The sequence below is a fragment of the Populus trichocarpa genome, chromosome 3 (genome assembly GCF_000002775.5).
Source record: "Populus trichocarpa isolate Nisqually-1 chromosome 3, P.trichocarpa_v4.1, whole genome shotgun sequence".
Classification (NCBI taxonomy): Eukaryota; Viridiplantae; Streptophyta; class Magnoliopsida; order Malpighiales; family Salicaceae; genus Populus; species Populus trichocarpa.
In genome coordinates, this window is record NC_037287.2 from 13,979,806 (window position 1) to 14,000,073 (window position 20,268).

The 20,268-nt window shown below is 33.2% G+C and overlaps 3 protein-coding genes across 5 annotated transcripts; 2 read left to right on the forward strand and 1 right to left on the reverse strand.

Annotated features, from left to right (window-relative positions):
• Nucleotides 1-4,349: 4,349 nt before the first annotated feature.
• LOC7479239 (protein TPX2) lies at nucleotides 4,350-10,130 on the forward strand. Of its 2 annotated transcripts, none has more exons than XR_002980854.2 (18): nucleotides 4,350-4,686; nucleotides 5,099-5,245; nucleotides 5,565-5,654; nucleotides 5,875-6,028; nucleotides 6,730-6,835; nucleotides 7,197-7,247; nucleotides 7,718-7,815; nucleotides 7,900-7,975; nucleotides 8,066-8,128; nucleotides 8,288-8,374; nucleotides 8,567-8,625; nucleotides 8,750-8,828; nucleotides 8,922-8,987; nucleotides 9,083-9,145; nucleotides 9,319-9,412; nucleotides 9,498-9,542; nucleotides 9,633-9,733; nucleotides 9,811-10,130. XR_002980854.2 is itself a non-coding variant. In XM_002303508.4 (18 exons), exons 1-18 carry the CDS (start codon nucleotides 4,512-4,514, stop codon nucleotides 9,827-9,829), a joined length of 1,557 nt encoding a protein of 518 aa, XP_002303544.2. In that variant the 5' UTR covers nucleotides 4,352-4,511; the 3' UTR covers nucleotides 9,830-10,130. The 2 variants fall into 2 exon arrangements, 1 of the variants encoding a protein (XP_002303544.2); XM_002303508.4 differs by having other exon boundaries at nucleotides 4,352-4,686; nucleotides 9,319-9,396.
• Nucleotides 10,131-11,291: 1,161 nt separating this feature from the next.
• LOC7465818 (blue copper protein 1a) lies at nucleotides 11,292-12,379 on the forward strand. Its single transcript, XM_002303509.3, has 2 exons — nucleotides 11,292-11,754; nucleotides 11,885-12,379. Exons 1-2 carry the CDS (start codon nucleotides 11,589-11,591, stop codon nucleotides 12,220-12,222), a joined length of 504 nt encoding a protein of 167 aa, XP_002303545.1. The 5' UTR covers nucleotides 11,292-11,588; the 3' UTR covers nucleotides 12,223-12,379.
• Nucleotides 12,380-15,928: 3,549 nt separating this feature from the next.
• Nucleotides 15,929-18,669, reverse strand: LOC7465819 (probable sugar phosphate/phosphate translocator At1g12500). Of its 2 annotated transcripts, none has more exons than XM_002304413.4 (2): nucleotides 17,307-18,668; nucleotides 15,929-16,261 (listed from the first exon to the last, which is right to left on the reverse strand). In XM_002304413.4, exon 1 carries the CDS (start codon nucleotides 18,430-18,432, stop codon nucleotides 17,347-17,349), a length of 1,086 nt encoding a protein of 361 aa, XP_002304449.1. In that variant the 5' UTR covers nucleotides 18,433-18,668; the 3' UTR covers nucleotides 15,929-16,261; nucleotides 17,307-17,346. The 2 variants fall into 2 exon arrangements, with proteins under 2 accessions (XP_002304449.1, XP_024452417.1); XM_024596649.2 differs by lacking the exon at nucleotides 15,929-16,261 and adding an exon at nucleotides 16,335-16,537 and having other exon boundaries at nucleotides 17,307-18,669.
• Nucleotides 18,670-20,268: the final 1,599 nt, after the last annotated feature.

The window sequence follows — 20,268 nt, forward strand, 5'->3', positions numbered from 1 at the left end:
AGCTCGAGTCGCAGGCCAGGTTGATTGTTCACTCGAGTCAACATAAGGATAATAATGACCATTATCATACCTTAAAACTCGATTTCAGGGTCAAACTGAGGTCAGGTCATGGATCGAGTTGACCATTGACTTGTATTAACCTTGAGATAAAAATGGTTATTATCATAATTTTAAAACCTAACTTGGGGACCGACTGGGGCTAGGCTTGATCAGCCATGCTCGAGTCATGGGGCGGGTTAACTATTGACTTGGGTCAATATAAGGATAAAAATGATTATTATCATACTTTTAAAAATCTAGCTAAGGGGTTGACCAAGGACAAGCCCTAAGTTGTAAGTCAAGATGGTCAATCTAAGTTAATCCAAAACAATATAAAAATAAAAATTGTTATTATCATAGTTTTAAAACTTGATTTTATGGTCGACTCATAATAAGGCTTGAGTCATGGGTTAAGAGAGTTAACTCAAGTTGACCTAGATTAAAAAAATATCAAAGTAAAGTCAATGAATTTTTTACTTGTATTTTATCTCTGGTTGATCGGGTCACAGATTAACCTAAGTTTTTAATTGGATCTAGTCAGATTAATCATTCATCTCTCTTTTCTTAAACTTGTATCAATCTAAATTTTATGTCGGCCGAGTCCCCTCTAATATCTACCAAACATAAAATAAAACATTATTTAGTTCAATATAAAGCACACCTAACATAGAATAAGTCGATTATGTGTCCAGTCATTTTCAATTTTTCATGCCTATTCAGTCCATTCAATGTTTTGCAGCATACAAAACAATGAGACATAGATTTCAAATTTCTTGGTAAGAAGGCGCACAAAGATCCAACTCAACACGACAGCCTCTGTTATTTCTGGTGCACTGTCTGTTTCATTATGCAGCATTAAGATTTCACAAATCACTTCATGTTTCGACTCGGTATTGATTCTTACTTTTCGCAAATTATAGTCGCCTTCTTATGTTTTCTTGCGTTTGAAGGCATGCCATGCCGTAAAACATGGGTTGAACTTTTTTTATTTTTTTTCATTCCTAAAAACTATTGAATTTTGAATATTTTCTGAAAATGTGGGCTGAATTAGGGTTTCAACTCACTCAATCTACCTAATTGATCTACCTTAATTCCCCTAATCTTACCCTAATTTACTAAATCATGAAAGCCCTCTAATTGATAAATACATGAATAATTGACTAATCCACTAAAACTCAATTAATCCCATCAATTTTGAAGTGCTAGAAAAGCGTGATAAAAAAATTTCTAACAATCGACTTTTGCTGTTTTAACGGATGCAAAAATTAGTCCAATTTTAATTTCCCCATGCTTTTCCCACAGACCAGTAGTTGTTTTCTTTGGAACGAAAGTATTTAATATTTATATTTCAAATCATGTGAACGTAGTAGATGTTATTTTTTATAGTATTTTTTGTTTATAAATATATTAAAATAATATTTTTTTTATGTTTTAAAATTTATTTTTAATATCAACATATTAAAACGATCTAAAATTTCGTAATAAAATTTAATTTAAAATAAAAAAGTAAAAAAATCAAATTTAAAATAAAAATACAATAGAACTACACTACCATACATCACTTGTGATTGTTTTCACGGTGCATTATTTTATGCTTTTGCTATGATGCGGGGCTTTATTTTTTTTTTTTGGTAACCCGGGGTGTCCGGACCAGTTTACGCGCATCACAACTAATTTCTGGACTCATTAAACACCCTGCAAGTCCAGTAGGTAAGTAAAATACCGCGGGTGACAGGCGTGATATGCATGTGAAAAAGTTCCATATCTAGCTTTTCAATCCAAGTAGAAGCTCACAATTTGCAACTTCTCAACTCAGGTAATGGGTCTCCAAATGGCAAATAGAAAATGCTGATGAATGGTGCCAAAATTGAGACCACCGATTCTCCAACTCTCTCAATTGTCAAGTCACTAAAAAAAATATATTAAAGTGTGTTACACATTACTATTCACTTGAATTATCTCGTGTGGGTTATTTTATTTTATTTTATTATTGAACAACTTAATTTGCTTTTTTTTTAAAAAAAATATTATTTAATATTAGATTGTGTTTGAGAATTATGTTTTATAACTTTTTTATTTTATTTTTATGCGTCATTTATCAATCTCATTAATTCAGTTTTTTTTTTTCAATTTCAAACTTTAACATTAGATTTGTTAAAAGTGAGATTTTATAATTTTTTTTTAATTTCTATGAATCTATCTCAATCTCACGACTCAGGTAGGGAGTTTAACAGGTTAACTCGGATTGACTCTTGTTTTTTTGGGCTACTTTTTCTAATTGATTTTTTTCAATCTCATCCTTCAACATTGAGTTGGTTAGAAATTAAGTTTTGTAATTTGTTTTGTAATTTTCTTTCTATGAGTTTATCTCGATCTCGTGACCCGGATAACCAGTTTATCATGTTGACCTAGTTTGACCCAGTTTTTTAAATTTTTTAATTGAATATATATTTTTTATTTCACCATCTAATAATCCAATCATTTTTTTAATTGCATTCTTCAATGTTGGGTTATTTAGGAACTGAATTTCATAATTTTTTCAATTGATATTTTGTGGAGTTTATCTCGGTCTCATGAATTTAGTTTTTTTTTTTCAATTTCAACCCTCAACATTAAATTTATTAGAAATAGAGCTTCGTAACTTTTTTTACTTACTTTATGACCTGGGTTATGGGGACCTGGGTTATGGGTTTAACATGTGTTAACCCGGGTTAATTTTAGTTTTTTTTAATTGATTTTTTTCATCCTTCAATATTTTTTGATGATTTTTTAATTTAATATATTTTTTTTCAGTTTCATCATTTAATATTTGATTGATTAGAAATTGATTTTCATAATTTATTTTAATTTGTTTTTTTATAAAGTTATCATGGTTTTATGAGCTGGATTGCAGATTTAACAAGTTAATCTAGATCGATTCAATATGTCGCCATATAAATATTTGAAAAAAAAATCACTCAATACATCACTGTATCAATATTTTTTAAAATAATAGTATATATTTTATTTTGAGTTTATAATTAATATTTTATTTTATTAAAAAACACCTTAACAATAATTATATATATTTTTATATTAAAAAAATAAAACAGCTGGCGAAGGAGCACTGGACAATGATGTAGTATTTTCTAGTGTTGGTCCCTTCCCTTGCTAATAATAAATAAATATACCCATCCATGGAGTCATCCTTATTTTAGTTCCCCTTTCTCGTCTACCTTGTCCCTCTCTCTTTTTTGAATTTTTGAAAGCGGACCCTACAACCGATCCCATTACCGGACAAAACGAATAAAACCGTTAGTGTCAAATATCGTAAATATGTTTTACCCACAAGGGCAATTCGATCACCCGCCGAAATTTCAGACTCCTCGACAGTAATCTCGATCCCCTATAAACACTTGCCCACCTGTTTAAAGACAAAAACTTAATTCCCTTCAACAGCCAATTTCCTCATCCTACCCCTACTCTCAATTCAAATCTTACTCACCACTCAGAACCCAACGACAGCCATTCTCCCAAATCCCCAGGGACAAAACTGTCTAGTCATTTTCACACACGTTATCCAAGAATTGATATATATTATTTATTATAAACTTAAGTTCAAATTTTTTGGATCGTTGCAAAAGGCAACAAAATAAATCCAAAAATATTATAAAACTCAAACCTTATCTTTTGCTTACATTTGGCTGTGCTCCATGTTCCAGAGTACATTGTTTTTTTTTTTTTTAAAATGATTTTGATAAAAAATATTATTTTTTAAAATATTTTTAGATTATATATTAATAGATTAATATATAAAATAAATTTTAAAAAATAAAAAAATTACTTCAATATATTTTTAAATAAAAAACACTTTAAAAAATATCTACTACTATAATACCAAACGAGTTTTTCAAAGTGTTACATTAGAGCTTTTATTTTGTTTTGTTTTTTTAATTTATTTTTTTTGATAAATTTTGGATTTAGAGTTAGTTTAGACAAATATTTTTAAATAATTTTGACCATATAATATCAAAATTAAATTTTAAAAAATAAAAAAATAATATTTGATATATTTTTAAATAAAAATTACTTTATAAAAAGTTATTGTTATAGATTTCTCAATCTTTTTTTTTAAATAAAAAACCATAAATCAAGTTTAAGTCAAAAACCATTCACACCTAAAATTGTGTATTGTTTCTTTAAAATTGAATCTAAAAGATAATATTATTATGAGGAGCAAAGGCCCCGTACCTCTGCGGTTTATTTTCATTTATTTCTGCCAGCTAAATAAAATAAATACGAAAAAACATAGTATTTACTCAAGTGATCTATTTATTGCATTGGATGATACAGTAAGAAGTTTAGCTAGCTAGCGAGAGCTCTTACAACGGAATCAACGCCGTTTCGCTCCTCTCCTCTCCTCTCCTTAAAACGGTTATAGACAGAGAAACTGAGACATTTTTTACAGGAGAGAGAAAGTGTTCTAGAGAGATATGGAGATGGAAGAGGAAATGGAGGTGGAGTTTATGGTTTTTGAGGCGCGTGAAGTTGATCTTGATTATGAGTTTGATGCTGCAATGTACTTCGATTTCACACTCCAGGAGTCAATCGCGGAGGCGCGTGAAGCTGAGCGGTGGTTTGATACGGCTTTGAGTTATCCTCCTTCTCGTGAGTCTCAAAGCCCTGACTTTTTCATTTTTGGGTTTTATTTGATTGATTATTGAAATATTGAGCTCATGGTAACAATCATCAAGCCTTATTTTTTAATTTTATACCTAGTTTTTGTTTTTGTGGTGTAGTTATTCTGAGCTTTATTTAGCTTCAATTTCATGAACGTTTCTTTTTTTTTTGTTGTTGTTGTTGTGGTTTAGTTATTCGGAGATTTATTTAGCTTCAATTTCATGAAAGTTTTTTTTTTCCTTACTTTTGAACATGTGAATGATGATTTTTGTACCAAAAAGTTTTCATTTTTATAAAAGAAGCTGTCACTACTGGATGATTATTTTCATTTTTGACTCTGATTTCTCTTTTTAAGTATTTGTGATGATTTTGTTTTTTGATGTATTTGTTTATGTTTCAGCATTTGTGGCGAAGTTAGTGATAGGAGAGGACTGTCTACTGGAAAATGTTAATACCTCTCCAAAATCTAAAGATGATGAAAATATGGCCTCTCTGCTCAATGATGATATGGGTCCAAAAGTTTCTGCAATAGAGGTGGACGATAGAGGTACCAATGATTACGCTTGTTTACGGGGTTTATGTGCCCTTTACTTCACTATAGCTGATTTTAGGTTGTGATTACTAGAGCTTCAAGTAAACCTAGCTAGGCCAGTCCTTTTCCCCCCCCAAGATTGACTTAATTGACAAAAAAATTCTGTCGGAATTTTTTCTCAATAGGCCATTTATGATTAAATATACAGAGCTCTGGATTTAATCTGGTAGTTCAATTGAGCACCAGCTAATAAACTATATAGCTAACAACCTGTCTATAAGAAAAAATATCCAGATTTTTTTTTTGAGTGAGGGGTGGATGTAATGATTTGCAGAATGTGAACGAACATACAGAGGGATCTTCACCAACATACAGAGTGGCAACCTGCAAAAAGTTTCAAATCAACGAGTAGAATTAGCAACAGGTGACTAATTTAAATATACACCATGTTTTTTCAATCATATCTTAATACCATCCTAATTATTGATTTCTCAAAAGTTTGTTTATACATACAATTTTAATCACCTGTTTTCTTAAGCTGAAATCTATCCTCTCTAAGATTGTAGTAATTTGCACAAGTGATGGTTTGACTGTATCTCTTATGGTTCTCTTCCCAACTATACTTCCATTGTTTGTGCTTGCAGGATTGACCTTTTGCCATCAGAAATCTACTGATAAATCAAAACCCAAGGTGAAGTCCTCTGTCAAGCCAACATTTCCCAGAAGTTCAACTTTGATGAAACCTACAGCTAGTCAGTTGGCTAAGCAAAATCAGACCCCTCAAGTTGGTGGTTCCAGGTGATTCTAAAAAAATTCTTGTTTCTAATTTACTTCCGGTCAAAAATAATTTTTCTTGTTGCTCTTTGTACCGATGAAGAGTTATGCTTTTGAGCATTTCGTGGCCGCTTATTCTTTTTCATGAAATTTCAAATAAATCTACCACTTAACACAGTCTCCAGCCCTTTTCTTATGCACGGTGGCTTATCTGCCCTGATTTTTGTTAGGTGGTCCATTCACTTTTAAAGCTCATCTTTTGCAAAAATGGGGATTGTTGTGTTTAGTATATGCTATATAGCATTCATCTGCTTTTATGAAAATATTTAATAGTTGACGCACTTTTTTCTCTCATAAAAAAGACATGCTATGCACTCAAGTCAGAGGCAATTACCATATAGTCACTTTCTAATATTACGAGCTCATTTAAATTGTGGTAGCGGTTGCTTTTCAAAGTGTTTTTTGTTTAAAAATGCATCAAAACAATATTTTTTTTATTTTTTAAAATTCATTTTTGATATTAACACATCAAAACGATCTAAAATCACAAATAAAAAAAAAATATTAATTTGATGCAAATAAAAAAATAAAAAATTTTCAATTTTTTTCAAAAACGCTTTTGAAATGCAAAAACAAACATGGTCTACATTTCTGAGGAAGCTTAATCAAAGACCTCTCAGTGTAATAGAGTCACTTTCTAATATTACATCTCTCTAATTTTTTAGATTTCAGTCACAACTGGGTCAAAAGGAGAGAGGCTTATGCAATTCATCTGCAGTTGATAGTCATTCTGCCAAGAGGCAGAAACTGGAAGGAGGTCACTTGCGTAAGGTATGCAGCTTTTGCACAAACAAAGAACTCTTTATATTTATGGAAGGTTTTGAACATTTTTTGACAGGCAGACCAGTAATTGCCACATTGATGAATGTTACTGGGAATGTTCCCTCAATTATTTTGCCTTGTCCTGTGTTCTCCTTCTATTATCAAATTAAAAGAGTTGATATGGAATGTGTGGCTATGCATTGATGGCTGACCTGGCTAAACATTTGGGAGTTCATGTTAGTGAATTCTGGATTGTGAGCGAAATTGATCTCTAAATTTAGTGCAGGGGTCTTGAGCTAATGCTTAAGTGTTATTTTTGTTATCCTTTTTAGAAATATTTACCAGTCCATTTACATCTTCTGCATAACAGATTGGTGATGGAAAACAGCAAACAGATTTCATCCACAAGACATCTAAAAAGGTAAATGGTTGATGCTTGAATTTGCACCCAAGTTACATTTCATATGCATTGCATATTTGACCTGAGCTAATTTATGTTGTAATCAACCCTCAGTAATGCATATGAAATGTAACTAAGTCCTAAACTCCAAAGGTAGGGATATACTTCCAAAATACAATGCAAATTCTGGACAAAAATATGTTTGCGAGCATTGTATTATAAAAAAGCTATAATCTTAACTTGTATTAACATATAGTGGGTGGATAGGACAGCTTTGACTTTTGACCAATAGTCTTGAACTATCAAGCATCAAAGCAAGTATTTCTTTTTTGTTTTTAGTTGTGATCTTCTCTATATGTTCTGATATGTACATAAAAGACAAACCTATAATCATCAGAACAATGGGGGTGAAAAAGAGATGAAGCCCGCCTTCCTGGAATTGGAGTGAGGATTGTGTAACATTGTTATAATGTTTTGACATGGTCTTGCAGGATGGTAGTGTTGATAAAATCTCTGCTCATGCAAAACTAAGGCTCACTGTTCCAAGAGAGCCTGACCTTGAAACAGCACATAGGGCTCAAAGGACCAGGTTTGCACTTTTGTTCTGAATTCTGAGGTACCAAGATGTTGTCTTTAACATGTTGCATGGATAATTGACAGTTTTGTAAATCAGGCCCAAAGATAGTATAGAACAGCAACACATGACAGCACCTGCACGGAGATTCAAAGCACGCCCATTGAACCGAAAAGTGAGTATACAAGTTGAATTATTTGAGATGCTGTATAAAAAAACTGTTTTGTTTTTTCAAAAAAAAAAAAAAAATTACTTTGTTTTGCAGATTCTTGAGGCTCCTTCATTGCCTCTTCCAAAGAAGAGCACTCCAAAGTTGCCCGAGTTTCAAGTAAGTGCTTGAACTGGTTTCTGACTGTTTTTATTTCTGTCTATAATATGTAGCACAGTGCTCAAAATTTGGGTTCTGTACCAACTGTAGACAGAGATTTCTGCAGAAGTCTTTGTTCAGTATTTAGAGTTGATAAATACCTTTTCCATTGCTTCTCAGGAATTTCACCTAAAGACATTGGAGAGGGCAATGCAGCACACCTCTTCAGTTCCATCTTCCTTATTTCAGTGCAATGATTTGGACAAGGTTTATATAGATTTTGAAATCATGATTACAGTTTCAACTGAAAAAAGTCTTCATCATTGGTTCAAATCTTGTGGATATTATGATGATAACTATTTTTTGTGGCGTTGCTCTTTTTAGTAGTTGTTGTAATTATCTTCTTTATCATAATTATTAAAATATGGAGAGATTGAAGCTCTTTTATTGTTATTGCAGGGGCTGGACAAACCTAGTACAATTTCTGTCGCAGAAAATGTGAAGACAGAATCCAGAAGGTAATGATGTGCTATTTTTTTTTAAAATTGGCTTCAGAATGAAAAAAAGGTGATGCCCAATTTTCATTTGGTGATGTTTATTACCCGCAAGTGCTTACTTTCAATTTGCTCCTACTTTGCTCAGACCAACAACCATGGATGCTCCAAAGCAGGATGGATGTTGTGCAACGCATATATTCAAAGCTCGCCCTCTGAATAAGAAGGTAATAGAGAAATTAGTGCATATCTTATGCTCTAAAGGTTATGGACTTATGGTAGCAATTGCTAAATGTGAACCTGCTTATCGCTGAATGCAGATATTCTCAAGTAAAGGAGAAATGGGTGTTTTTCGGAATAGCAAGCGGGAAACCACAGTGCCAATGGTAACTCATCGATGGCTTCAGTCGCCATATATGTACTGAATTACCTATTAATTGTACACAGAATCATTTGAGACAACATTATGTGTTAATTACAGGAGTTTAATTTTCATACGGAGAAGAGGTTTCAACATAATCCACCCATAGATCTTTTCAGCAAGGTATTCCTTAAATTTTGACCTCGTAGTTAAACAAACTCATTATGCTATCTCCTGGTTAAGGGATGCATGAATCTATTTCTGTTGTAGTAGTGCTCACTGTTGTTATCTTAGCCTTTGCAGTTTGCACTCATATATTTTCCAAGATTCTAAAATTTTTACCCTGTGAATGCTAGCTCTCCCTTACAAGCGAACTCCAACCAAATAACAGGTCACAATTGCAATTTCCTCAACCGAGCAATATATATATGAAGGTTCTCCTTGTTCCTTGTAAATTCTTTAATCTTAGCCAACACAAATTCTTTATCTTCAATTCCACTTTGCTTAATATCTCTAATTGTTTCTGTGGTGCAAGGGCTCGAAAGAAAATAGATTGAATCCTTTGCAAACAGGGCAGAAGGTAAGCATGTCATCTGTTAGGAACCATCTCTGTGCCATATTATTTTCTTTTTGTTCCAGCTACAAAGTATTATTTTTTGCCTTCTTTTAGATGCTGAAAGAAAGGCAACCTATTTTCGGTGGAAGGCAGCAGATTCAGTATGGGACCAATACAGGCAGCACCAATGAAGTTGTAAACCAATTGAGCAGGAGGTGTGTTGACAGAAATTGGTAATTTTTCCCTAGTTCCAATTCCACAAAGTAATGATTTTATTTTGAAATGTCCACAGGAACTTGGGCATCCGGTGAGATTTGTGAATTACTCGGACAAGAATCACCAACCGTTTTGTTATGCAGATAAGTCATGGAAGTCCGTATCGCTTGAAATGAATTGTTTACCGGGGAAGAAACTAATCTCACACATTGATGTAAAGCTAACCTCCGTCCCCTACAATTTTGTAGGCTTGTCCTTGATCCAATAAAATTATTACATGGCCGGTGTTGTACAGGCATTAAGGCCTTCTTACCTTTACTTCTGTAGCATGAACAACAAATGAAATGGTTAATGGTAAATACAGAATACAGAATTGATAGTGTTCTTGGAGTTTCATTTTCGGCTCACTATCATGTCACATAATGAACAATGACCAAATCTGCTACACTGAGAAGTTTTTCAAAGTATTATAGGTTTTTCGTAACATGATATAATGTATTATACTTGAAGAAGAACCCATTTCATTCTGTTTACTTGGGGGTTAGTAACCCTTTTCTTTCTCTCAACCAAAATCCTTGTCTGATGAATTTGTTCATTCGCCTTGTATCATAAGCTTTGCTGAAGGGTTTCTTTTCGTTCACAAGTCTTCTCTTTGAGAAATGAAAAAGACCCATCACCATGTTCTTTTTATGTAGAACTTTCAATCCTCCAAAATCAAGACGTGTCATGCTTCCTCATTTAATCCTGTAGGAAAATATGAAAGAGTAATTCATGTTAATTTTAGCAATTAAATCCTAGCTTTGATATTAATTGTTAAAAACTAAAACAAAAAAATTATTTAAATCCCTCCTCTTATTTATTGATATTTAACACACTAAATTTTAAATACATGACCCTTGTATATATAAAAAGAGATTACAAGTTTAAATTATCAGAATTCAATAAATATTTTTATTAAGTATTTAAAAAAGGATTCTTAACACATTTTTTGGACAGATTTCTACTTAGAATAGGATTTCAGCTAATTTCATGACAAGGTCAAATAAAGCTCTTATAGGCCTTGTTATAAAAGTAAAAATCAATTCTTGTGTGCTTGATATTATGATGGCTTTTATGATAGAGTTTTTTTAATAAATAAATTTGAAAAAAATACTTTTAGTTGTAGTTTTAAAAATAATTGGGTTTAAAAAAATGTATGTTTGATTAAAAATACTATAAGATGAAATTCTTAATACAAAATAAATAAAAAGCAGGACTTTATAAATAAAAAGTTTATTATTTTAGTTTTTATAAAATCAAGATTTAAAATATAATTATATATATAAAAAATACAATGCAAAAACAAAAAAAATATTTAACTAATAAAAAGATTTTTTCTGTACAAAAATAAAAACTACCTACAACATTTTCGACATGTTGCTGCAAGAAAAGGCCAAACCCATAAATTTGGCTTCCACATTTGGCAGGCAAAAAGCGCATGAGGTCCGAGCACTGAATCCGCGTTGTTGACTTTTTATTGAACAAGTCTTACGTCGCAAACAAAATCTGAGCAGCTCTGGCAAAGCAAACATGGAGTCATCAATTATAAAAATAAAAAATAAAAGTTAACTTTCTAGGGAATGTAGTTGCAAATGCTACAAATTCAAGAATTTTATGGTGCCATTGCCGCCCCTTGCCGGACCATGTGCTATACATCTTAGATCCCGCTATTCTCCCCACCAGTGAGAACCATATAAATAGGCAGCACTTGAGCTCTTTGCCTCAAGCAAATTGCATTACAAAAACATCCCATCAACATCTATCGAAAGAAGAAAAGAGGGAGAGGATTGGTTAACTGGTAAAAAGTTGTAATTAATGGCTTCTCCTAATAAGATGTTCATGATCATCGCCATTGTTGCAGTCTCTGTTCCTTCAATTTTGGCAACTGAACATTTGGTTGGTGACGCGACAGGTTGGAAGCCAGGCTTTGATTACGGAGCTTGGGCCAATGGAAAAGAATTTCACGTAGGAGACACCCTTGGTACTTCCTCCATATCGGCTCACAATATTGTCAACTCGAGCATCATTTTAATTTTAGAATGTGAAGTAATTTTATTGTTTTTTAATTGTCGTTTCGTTCCTGAAATTGGTTTTTTCTTTTCTTGATGCAGTGTTTAAGTATAGAGCTGGAGCGCACAATGTGCTAAGAGTTAATGGGACTGGATTCCAAGAGTGCAAGGCAGCTGATGATACTGTGCCCTTGTCTAGTGGAAATGATGTGATTTCACTCTCAACTCCTGGGAAGAAATGGTACATTTGTGGTTTTGCCGAACATTGCGAGTCTGGGAACCAGAAACTTGCCATTACCGTGCTGGCTCAGCTGGGATCTCCCTCAACGTCACCTTCTCCCAGTCCGACCGGCACCTCGCCATCCGGAGCAACGTCAGGCAGCACTGTATCTAGATACTATGGCTTGATTGTAGCCATTGTTGGGATGGTCATGTTTTAATTTTTATAGCGATGTTGTCCAAGGATTACTCTTTTCTTGTTGAATTTTGAATGTCTTTTATTAATTGCCTTCATTTGGGTTACGACATTTGGGTTACGAGGTTTGTATGCTGTTCTGGTTAATTCAACAATATGGCATTTCTTGCTCTCTCTTACTACACCGCGAGACAATCTTCAAAGCTAATATGTATTTAATTATATTGTGATTAAAATAACTATTCATTAGAGTTTGAAAGTTTTAAATCTTGGAGAAGAAAATCTATTTCTTAAGTCGAAGCCTTCATTCCTTATTCATGCATTGCTTTTGTTTTGATGAAAGATTTTTTTTTTATTGGCAAATTTATTTTTTAATAAAAATTCAAGGTAATTAAAATAAATATTTACAAAAACAACATTAATCTAAATTAAAGAGTGAAAATAATTATTACTAAAACATTAAATGGCTTCCAAGAGAATGTTGCTTACAATTAGCTTCTTGTGGCATTAGCTTCTTCTCCAGCCCTGAGCTAAGGAATAAGTTGTTGGAGATGGCAAGGGTTGGACAGCAATCGATCCTGATTATGAAAGCCTGGGTTTCTGGGAAAGAATTCCGGTTTGGGGGCAAACTCTGTATGTTGATTTTCTCTTTTAACTCTTGACAGAATTATGCAACCGTTAGTGTGTTGTGGCTGTTACTTGCCTCTTAAAATGTTAAATATTTGCATGAACACTGGATGTGTAGATTTCAAATAATATAAACGTTAGAAGCTGGTGCCTTCTACCATGCCTTTAAAGCAGGAAACGTTGTAATTTTGTTGCAAATTGTGTTTAAAAAACATCGCAGCTGGTATAAGAATCATTGCAAGATTTGTGTAAGAGTTTCAACCGGAGATTGTTTTACATCCATTTGTAGTTTCATGTGCTTCGAACGGGTCTTAATTTGCAATATTCTGTTGAATTTTTACAGCAAAATTCACAAAATTTTCATTACTCGGGCAACGTTTTCAAAACTATTTGCAATGGTAGAATTTGCCGCCTTCCTCAACCTCATGGCATTGTTTTGGTGCTGTTCAGTCCACAAAGTTGTCAACGTGGATGAAACTTTCATTCCAAATTATGTGTCGCACAAGAAAGAAGCGAGCCTTTAGCTATCGATAGGTAATGATGCTCTATTACACTTGAAAAACCAGGAGAAGAGTGGTGCCTTCGCAGTATCGGCAAGCAATGCGAATTGAAACAGAAGCTAACAATTACCTTCTCACGCAATCAGCAGCTACTGGAATCACTGCTTCTAAGCTGTGTGCAAGTATGGCAGTGGCATTAGGCTTCCTATCAAGGATCATGGTTTGGAAATAGCGAAGTGATCCTGCATCTGTTTTAGGTTGACAGTTGATTCTATTTATTTATATTTTATGTTCATTTCATTATTGCATCCAATGAGATGAGTGAAATTTTATCCTTGCAGTACAAGGCTTATTATTATAGATTATAGAATACACTAACAGGTGTAGTTGATTTACTTTAGCTTGGCATAACACTATGGACTTACTGTTTATTATAGAATAATTCATTTTGTTCCTCAAAATTTTATTTTATATGATTTAATCCTAATTAAAGGCCACTTGCTTTTGATTTCTTAGGGATCAAAATGCAAAAGACACCAAACATGAATGGCATGCCAGGATTTTATGAAAAATACACTTAGATCCTCGAGCTTTAAAATAACACAATTTATACAATTTAAATCCTTTTAAATTTTAAAAAATCAATTTTGATACACAAATTTATTTATTTTATTTTAAAATCTCTGGTTAGAGAGAGGAGAGAGAGATGGGTTACTAGATTCTGACAATGAGAGATAAATTCACCATTCATTCCATTTCCGGCTATCAAAATAAGTTTTCTTGGTATCCACAGGTTCAATGAGATGAAACGAGCCTCATGATGATCATGTAAAGCCTTAATGTTGCATAAAAAAACATATTTAAACCGAAAAAGCAAAAAATAACCCAATTTGATTTTGGTTTTATACACCATTTTTTGGGTATTTGGAATTAATAAAATATTTTATGAATGTTATAAGGGTGTTGGTGATGTGTTTTGGGTTAAAATAGCTTAAAATTTAGGTTTTTTGACGGGAAGTCGCTACTCTGATTTTCCGACCACCAACGTGGTGGCCGGAATTGGGCTTATAGACGAAACATCGTCTGTCTTGGTGAGTGACGTCCCCCCCCCCCCAAAAAAAAAAATAAGGTTAAAATATTTGAAAAAATAAAAACAAGTCTAGACCTGGAAGCCTAAACTTGAAGGCCCACCAATGCTCATTGCAGTGGCCCAAACGTTTGAGTTTGGGCTTTTTTTGGCTTTTTTTTATTTTAGGTTTGATATAAATGTAAGAGAAAAAAATTACTGAAACTGGTTAAGTTTATGGTTCGGGTCACGGGTATGATGAGTTAAGCTACAACACTCAAACTATTTTTTTCTAATATTTCTTTTTTTTAACCAGTATTATTTTTTAATATATACTTTTTAATAATTTTAAAATTTATGTTTCAATTAATATCTCACATTTGTGATTGTTTTTGTTTATTTATCTTTTTTTGGAGAGAGATTTTTTTTATGGTATTGTGCGTATTTAATTTTTGAAAAGATCATTCTGATTCATCTATATTTTTTTTTTATCTTTTGTATTCAAGAACTTTTTTTTATAAAATAATTTCTTTTTATTTTTAAATAATATTTCTAACATGTGCGGCCTTCCATAATATTTTTATTTTTATTTTATTTAATCAATTTAATATTGTTTGATTGAATAAAAAACTAACTTTAATAAACAAAGTCAGTAAATACAATACAACCAAGTAAATATTTCGTCTTACAATATTAAATATTTTTTTCTCTATATTTTTCTAGTTTTATTTTTAATTATCATTAATAATTGTATTCTCTTTATTAATACACAATTCTCGGTTTACTTGATTATATCTATGAGCTTTTTAATTTTCACTTAATGTTTTTGTGCAAAAATGCAACGAAAAAGCTTGTGTGTGAAATAGCTGGTTTACTTTAAAAGGTGAAGACTTGCAAAGACCACCATAAAGCAGAATGATGTCTCCATGAGAAACCAAGGAGCCAAGCCAAAATATGAACGTCCAAGTTGAAGTAGTTGATAATCTATTCAAGCAAGCCTTCATATTAGCTTAAGATCTTGGCTTAAAACAGACAAAATTTAATGCGGGCTTGACTCATCTCATGGAAATTATTTGTTTTTATATTTCAAAAATATATATGATGTTTTGAAAAAATTTAAAACTTTTTAATTTTTTATTTGTTTCAAATTAATTTTTTTTAGTATTTTTATATCATTTTAATGTGCTGATATTAAAAATAATTTTTAAAAAATAAAAAAAATATTATTTTAATAATTTTCTGAATAAAAAACACTGCTGCTGCCACCACATTTATCTCCACAGACCTAATTAAGAATTGAAAAGGACTTTACTGTTGAGCCAGAGCCTTTTACCCTTCAACTAACATGATACATACTACTAAGCTAAAGCTAAACTGAGCTGAGAAGGAAGCTCCAACCACCACCAAAATTTAAGCAAATGCAATTCTTCATGCCCCACATGATGCAGATAACTAAGTGCATTGACTGTAAAGTCTACAAAACCATAACCAAACACACAACCACTGTGGTGGTTGGGACAGACAGCGAGGCACCTTAATTAAAAATAAAGTCTTTCGCTTAAACTGAAGGTGCCCATGTCACCTTCATACGTTAAAAATGGTCGATCTCCATCTTAAAACATAATTTCAAGTCAATAAGAAAAAGATTAAAGAAACAGCATTAGTCTTAGGCCTTGGTTAGAAATGACTCCAAACTGGAAAAACCAATTCAACAAAATTCCGGCAATTTCAACCTGCTCAAAGAAAAGGTTTTGCTCTTTGTACAGTTATTGCATTTGGGAGCCGTTTCAACTTGTCCTTGCCCCTCCCTGCTGTTATCTAAAACCATGCCGAGCAACTTGTTTTGCGTTTCCTTCCAAAAGGAAAACTCCCTGTTGATTAAATGAAAAGGGTCTTGACAAATGGGGGAGGGAAGATTTACATGTTTGCAACAAACAATAACAATGGCACGGAAGTGTAATTTTAATTATTTGGCTAAAGCTTGATCACAGTTTTTTATTCAGCCCAGTTTCTTACAAAATGAATAGAGATGGAAATTGTGAATGAAAGAAAGTTCTGTCATCTTCTGGTAGGGACTAAAGGAGCATTAATAACCTCAAATGCTCATCTAGAAATTTGCTAACAGGCTCAATCAAGTGTCCTCGTACCTATCAACATTCAATTTTATGCATGACATTATCCAGAAGGAAATATGAAAGGCATCCTCCATCACAAATAAAAGCAAAAAAATAATAAAATTGGCCAATGCAACATGACAATCGCAATAACAGTCACATTTTACATCACAGAAAAAATGTCCATCAGAGTATTTCAAATTAAATTCAACACCTACTGATTCAAGCATTCCATAATCTCAGTCCTACGCTTTTTAACTCATCAACACACACACACACACATTTTGCTGCTAAAATTAGCTGAAGAAGACAACAAGTAAGCATGCAAAGCAAGAGAAAGAATCCAAAAGACAAAAAAGTTAGCCCTCCACACCCGGAAATGAATTCAAGGAATGCCAATTTTACAGACAAAAAACATATGCTGGATAAAGAATGGAATTGCTTGGTAACAAAAGACTTTTAAGATGAAAAGAAAGAACTTTGCTCTTTCCAATTAAACAATTGAAAATGAATATCAGCATCAGTTCTTTTATGTGTTCCAATTGCAGTAAATGCAATTATATAAAGTTAACACACAGGGGAAACTGTGATAGAATTTCATTCCCTTTAACCCCTCCCAGCACGAACAATTAAAAAACCAAAAAAAAAAGAAAGAGAAAAAGAGCTAACTCTTTCCCTTTTCTCCACCATCCTGTACAATCCAATCGATCCAAATTTCCCTTCTTTTCTTCCATTAAAATCTAACAGTAAAAAACTAAAACATTGAATCAATAGTAAATAAAGCAAAAAATAAAAGCCTCACCAGTGTTTGTGGCAATCAAAATGAATCGTTATATCATCTCTCAGTGAGTTGTGACCTTAGATCTCTTCTTTGCCTCGCTGTAAAGCACCACACCCATGATTGTAACCGCGAATCCAGCCATGCCCATCACAGTCACCGGATTCCTAAAGATCAAGACTGAAATGACAGCAGCCACTGCAGCCTTAGCATTGCCTAACACTTGAAGAGTCAGGGCACTTGTGTGCCTGGTCACCAAAAAATTCGTCAAATTCACTAAATAAGCCACAGTTGCATTCCCAGCCAACAAGAACACAATAAACGGATCCCCACTGGCTTTCTCAATGGTAATTGCAGCCACATTCCCTTCAATGTAAAGAGTAAACGGTAACAAAATCAAAGCAGCCATTGGTGCCATATAAAGCAACAAATTCATAGAATGTAACTTCTCAGCTTCTGATGTTAGCAAAATCCCTTGAACCACGGATTTTAAAGCACGTCCAGCAGTTGAACCAACACAAACCAAGAACCCAAATAAATGAAACAAAGGCTCACTATTACTGGCCAAAACAATTCCAAAAACCACAGGCAAAAGTGCGCAATAAACCTCAGCAGATTCTTTCTTGCACGTTATCAAGAACGCAAAAATAGCAGTAAAAAATGGTGTAGTTGCCCCAATAGCTTGATTAAAAGACACAGGCAAGTACCTCAATGAAGTATTACCACAAACCACAGAAAAACAAAAGATAGCACTCAAAGCAAAGATCTTCATAAACTGCTTCCTTGATAAAATATGCTGCAGCGGTACTATTTCAAGAAACTTTATAGCCACATAGCTATAACAAGCACACGAAATCATGTGCAGCATTGTTAAGAATATTGGGTACCGGAAGCCATAAAAACTTAACAGGTACTTGTTAAGTAACAAAACACCAATGTTGGACATGTACCATGATGCAATTATCGCAGCTGTTAAAATATTTGGAGAGAAATATGATCCCACGGTGGAATATGCATTGTTTCTTACATCACCAGGTGGGGTTGCTGGTATGTCAAGAACTTGGTCATCGGTGGTGGTTGACACGGTGGTGCCATCCACTATTCTCGGGTTGCTCATTCTCCTTGTTGCCCATTTTTGTGCCTCCACCATCCTCTTTGGTTCAAGGGCAAAATGGGTTTTTACAAAAATCTTCTCTTTCCAAGAATGTGCGACTCTACTTAGAGATAGAGATAGAGGAAGAAAGCTAGGAGCTTGAACTGTGTAGCATGAGATCTGTGAGTGAGAGGTGAGGATGAATGGTGATATTTCCTTGTTTTTTTAGTCAAGTGAAGTGCTTGTGTGTGGATCTGAATGGACGGTGGTGGTTCAGATTTAGGGTGGAGGTGAAATCTTGGCCTTTGGATTAAGAGAGGGTATGGGAAGAGAATAAAAATCATTAGATACCTCGTGAACAGAGCTTCATGTAAAAGTCAGTCGGTAATGGATACGTGACTGTGGTCTGACTAGATTTTACTGTGTAAGGGATACTTTTTATGGAAATTAAAAAAAAAAAAAAGTAAATTGTAATTAAGGGTTTGATTATGCACACGTGTGAGGGTTAATATAGATAGTATATTGATTGTATTCTATCAATTTGTGCAAATCCCCCCTTGCTTGTGTTGCAGGGGCTCAGCTGCGATTAGGAAAGACTAAATAATTAAATTAAATACATGCTAATTTGTCTACACACCACAGTTTTCTCCGAGATAAATAACAATAGTCAGCTTCTTTAGCGTATATTTTATATTGGGATAGTGATTATTTTTTAAAATATTTTTTAAAAAAAATATATTAAAAAAATATATTTTATTTTTTAAAATTTATTTCTAATATCAGTATATCAAAACGATATGAAAATATTAAAAAAATATTAATTTGAGGTTAAGAAAAAAATCAAAAAATTTTGATTTTTTTTCAAAAACGCTTTTAAAACACAAAAACAAACAGACTTATACACATCTATGAAGGGTTTAACAGATTGAGTTAAGAAATTAATTTCAACCTAGATTGGGTTTAAGCACCAACTTAGAAACTAAACAGTGTAGCTATTCACAATAGCTTTATTTTGTTAATTGTTTTCTTGATTACATTTTATGTACTCAATTTCATTACTAATTTGTTAAGATTTTTTATAAATATAAAATTTTAAAAAGTTGGTATAAAAGCTTATTTTTTTAGCATTTCAATCTCTAAATTTGAGAGATAGAAGATAAAAAGTTGTAGGTTTGACCACTTTTAGGAGACAAAACTCGTTATTTATATCAAGGGGTTCCATTCAACGAGAGGAGTTTGATAACAGGTGTTTTGAACCTTCATCTCATTTGAAAGATCACGAACCCCAACTTTCACAAGGGTTATGACCCTTACCATTATCCTCTAAGTTACAGAACCCTCAGGAGCTAGGAGTTTGCTAACATTCTCTATCACCTCTCCACCTCTGCCTCCACCGATTATAGAAGATAAGGACCTCCGGGGTAAGCTTTCGCGAATAGGCCTCGTTGAAGCTTCTCCTTCAGCAATCAGTCTTGTAGAGACAAAAACAAAACTAAGGCCAGAAGCAGGGCAACGAAAAAAAAGAAGGTAGCAACCTATATTGCAAAACGCCCTAGTGGTATTTTTGGGCTATTTTGTTTACTTTATACTTAGTTGAAGTCGACTCAAACATAACACAGTTCTTCTCTTCATCTGATCTCTAACAAGGCTTGCTGTTTATTTCATGGAGGGACCCTCCAATACTGGGAACAACCTTAAATGGGTTGCAGTCCTGATTAACCGTTCTAATGAATCTTACAACCATCCATCTCCTCCTCCACTTCTTGACATGCGTTGGCTTCCTAGCCAATGTGTTCTTTATTATGCCATTGTTTTTATTGGCAAAGGTGAAGAACCACCTCATGTCATTGTCGCCATCGGTGCCAATAATCAATTAATAGTAGCTTCTAAAAA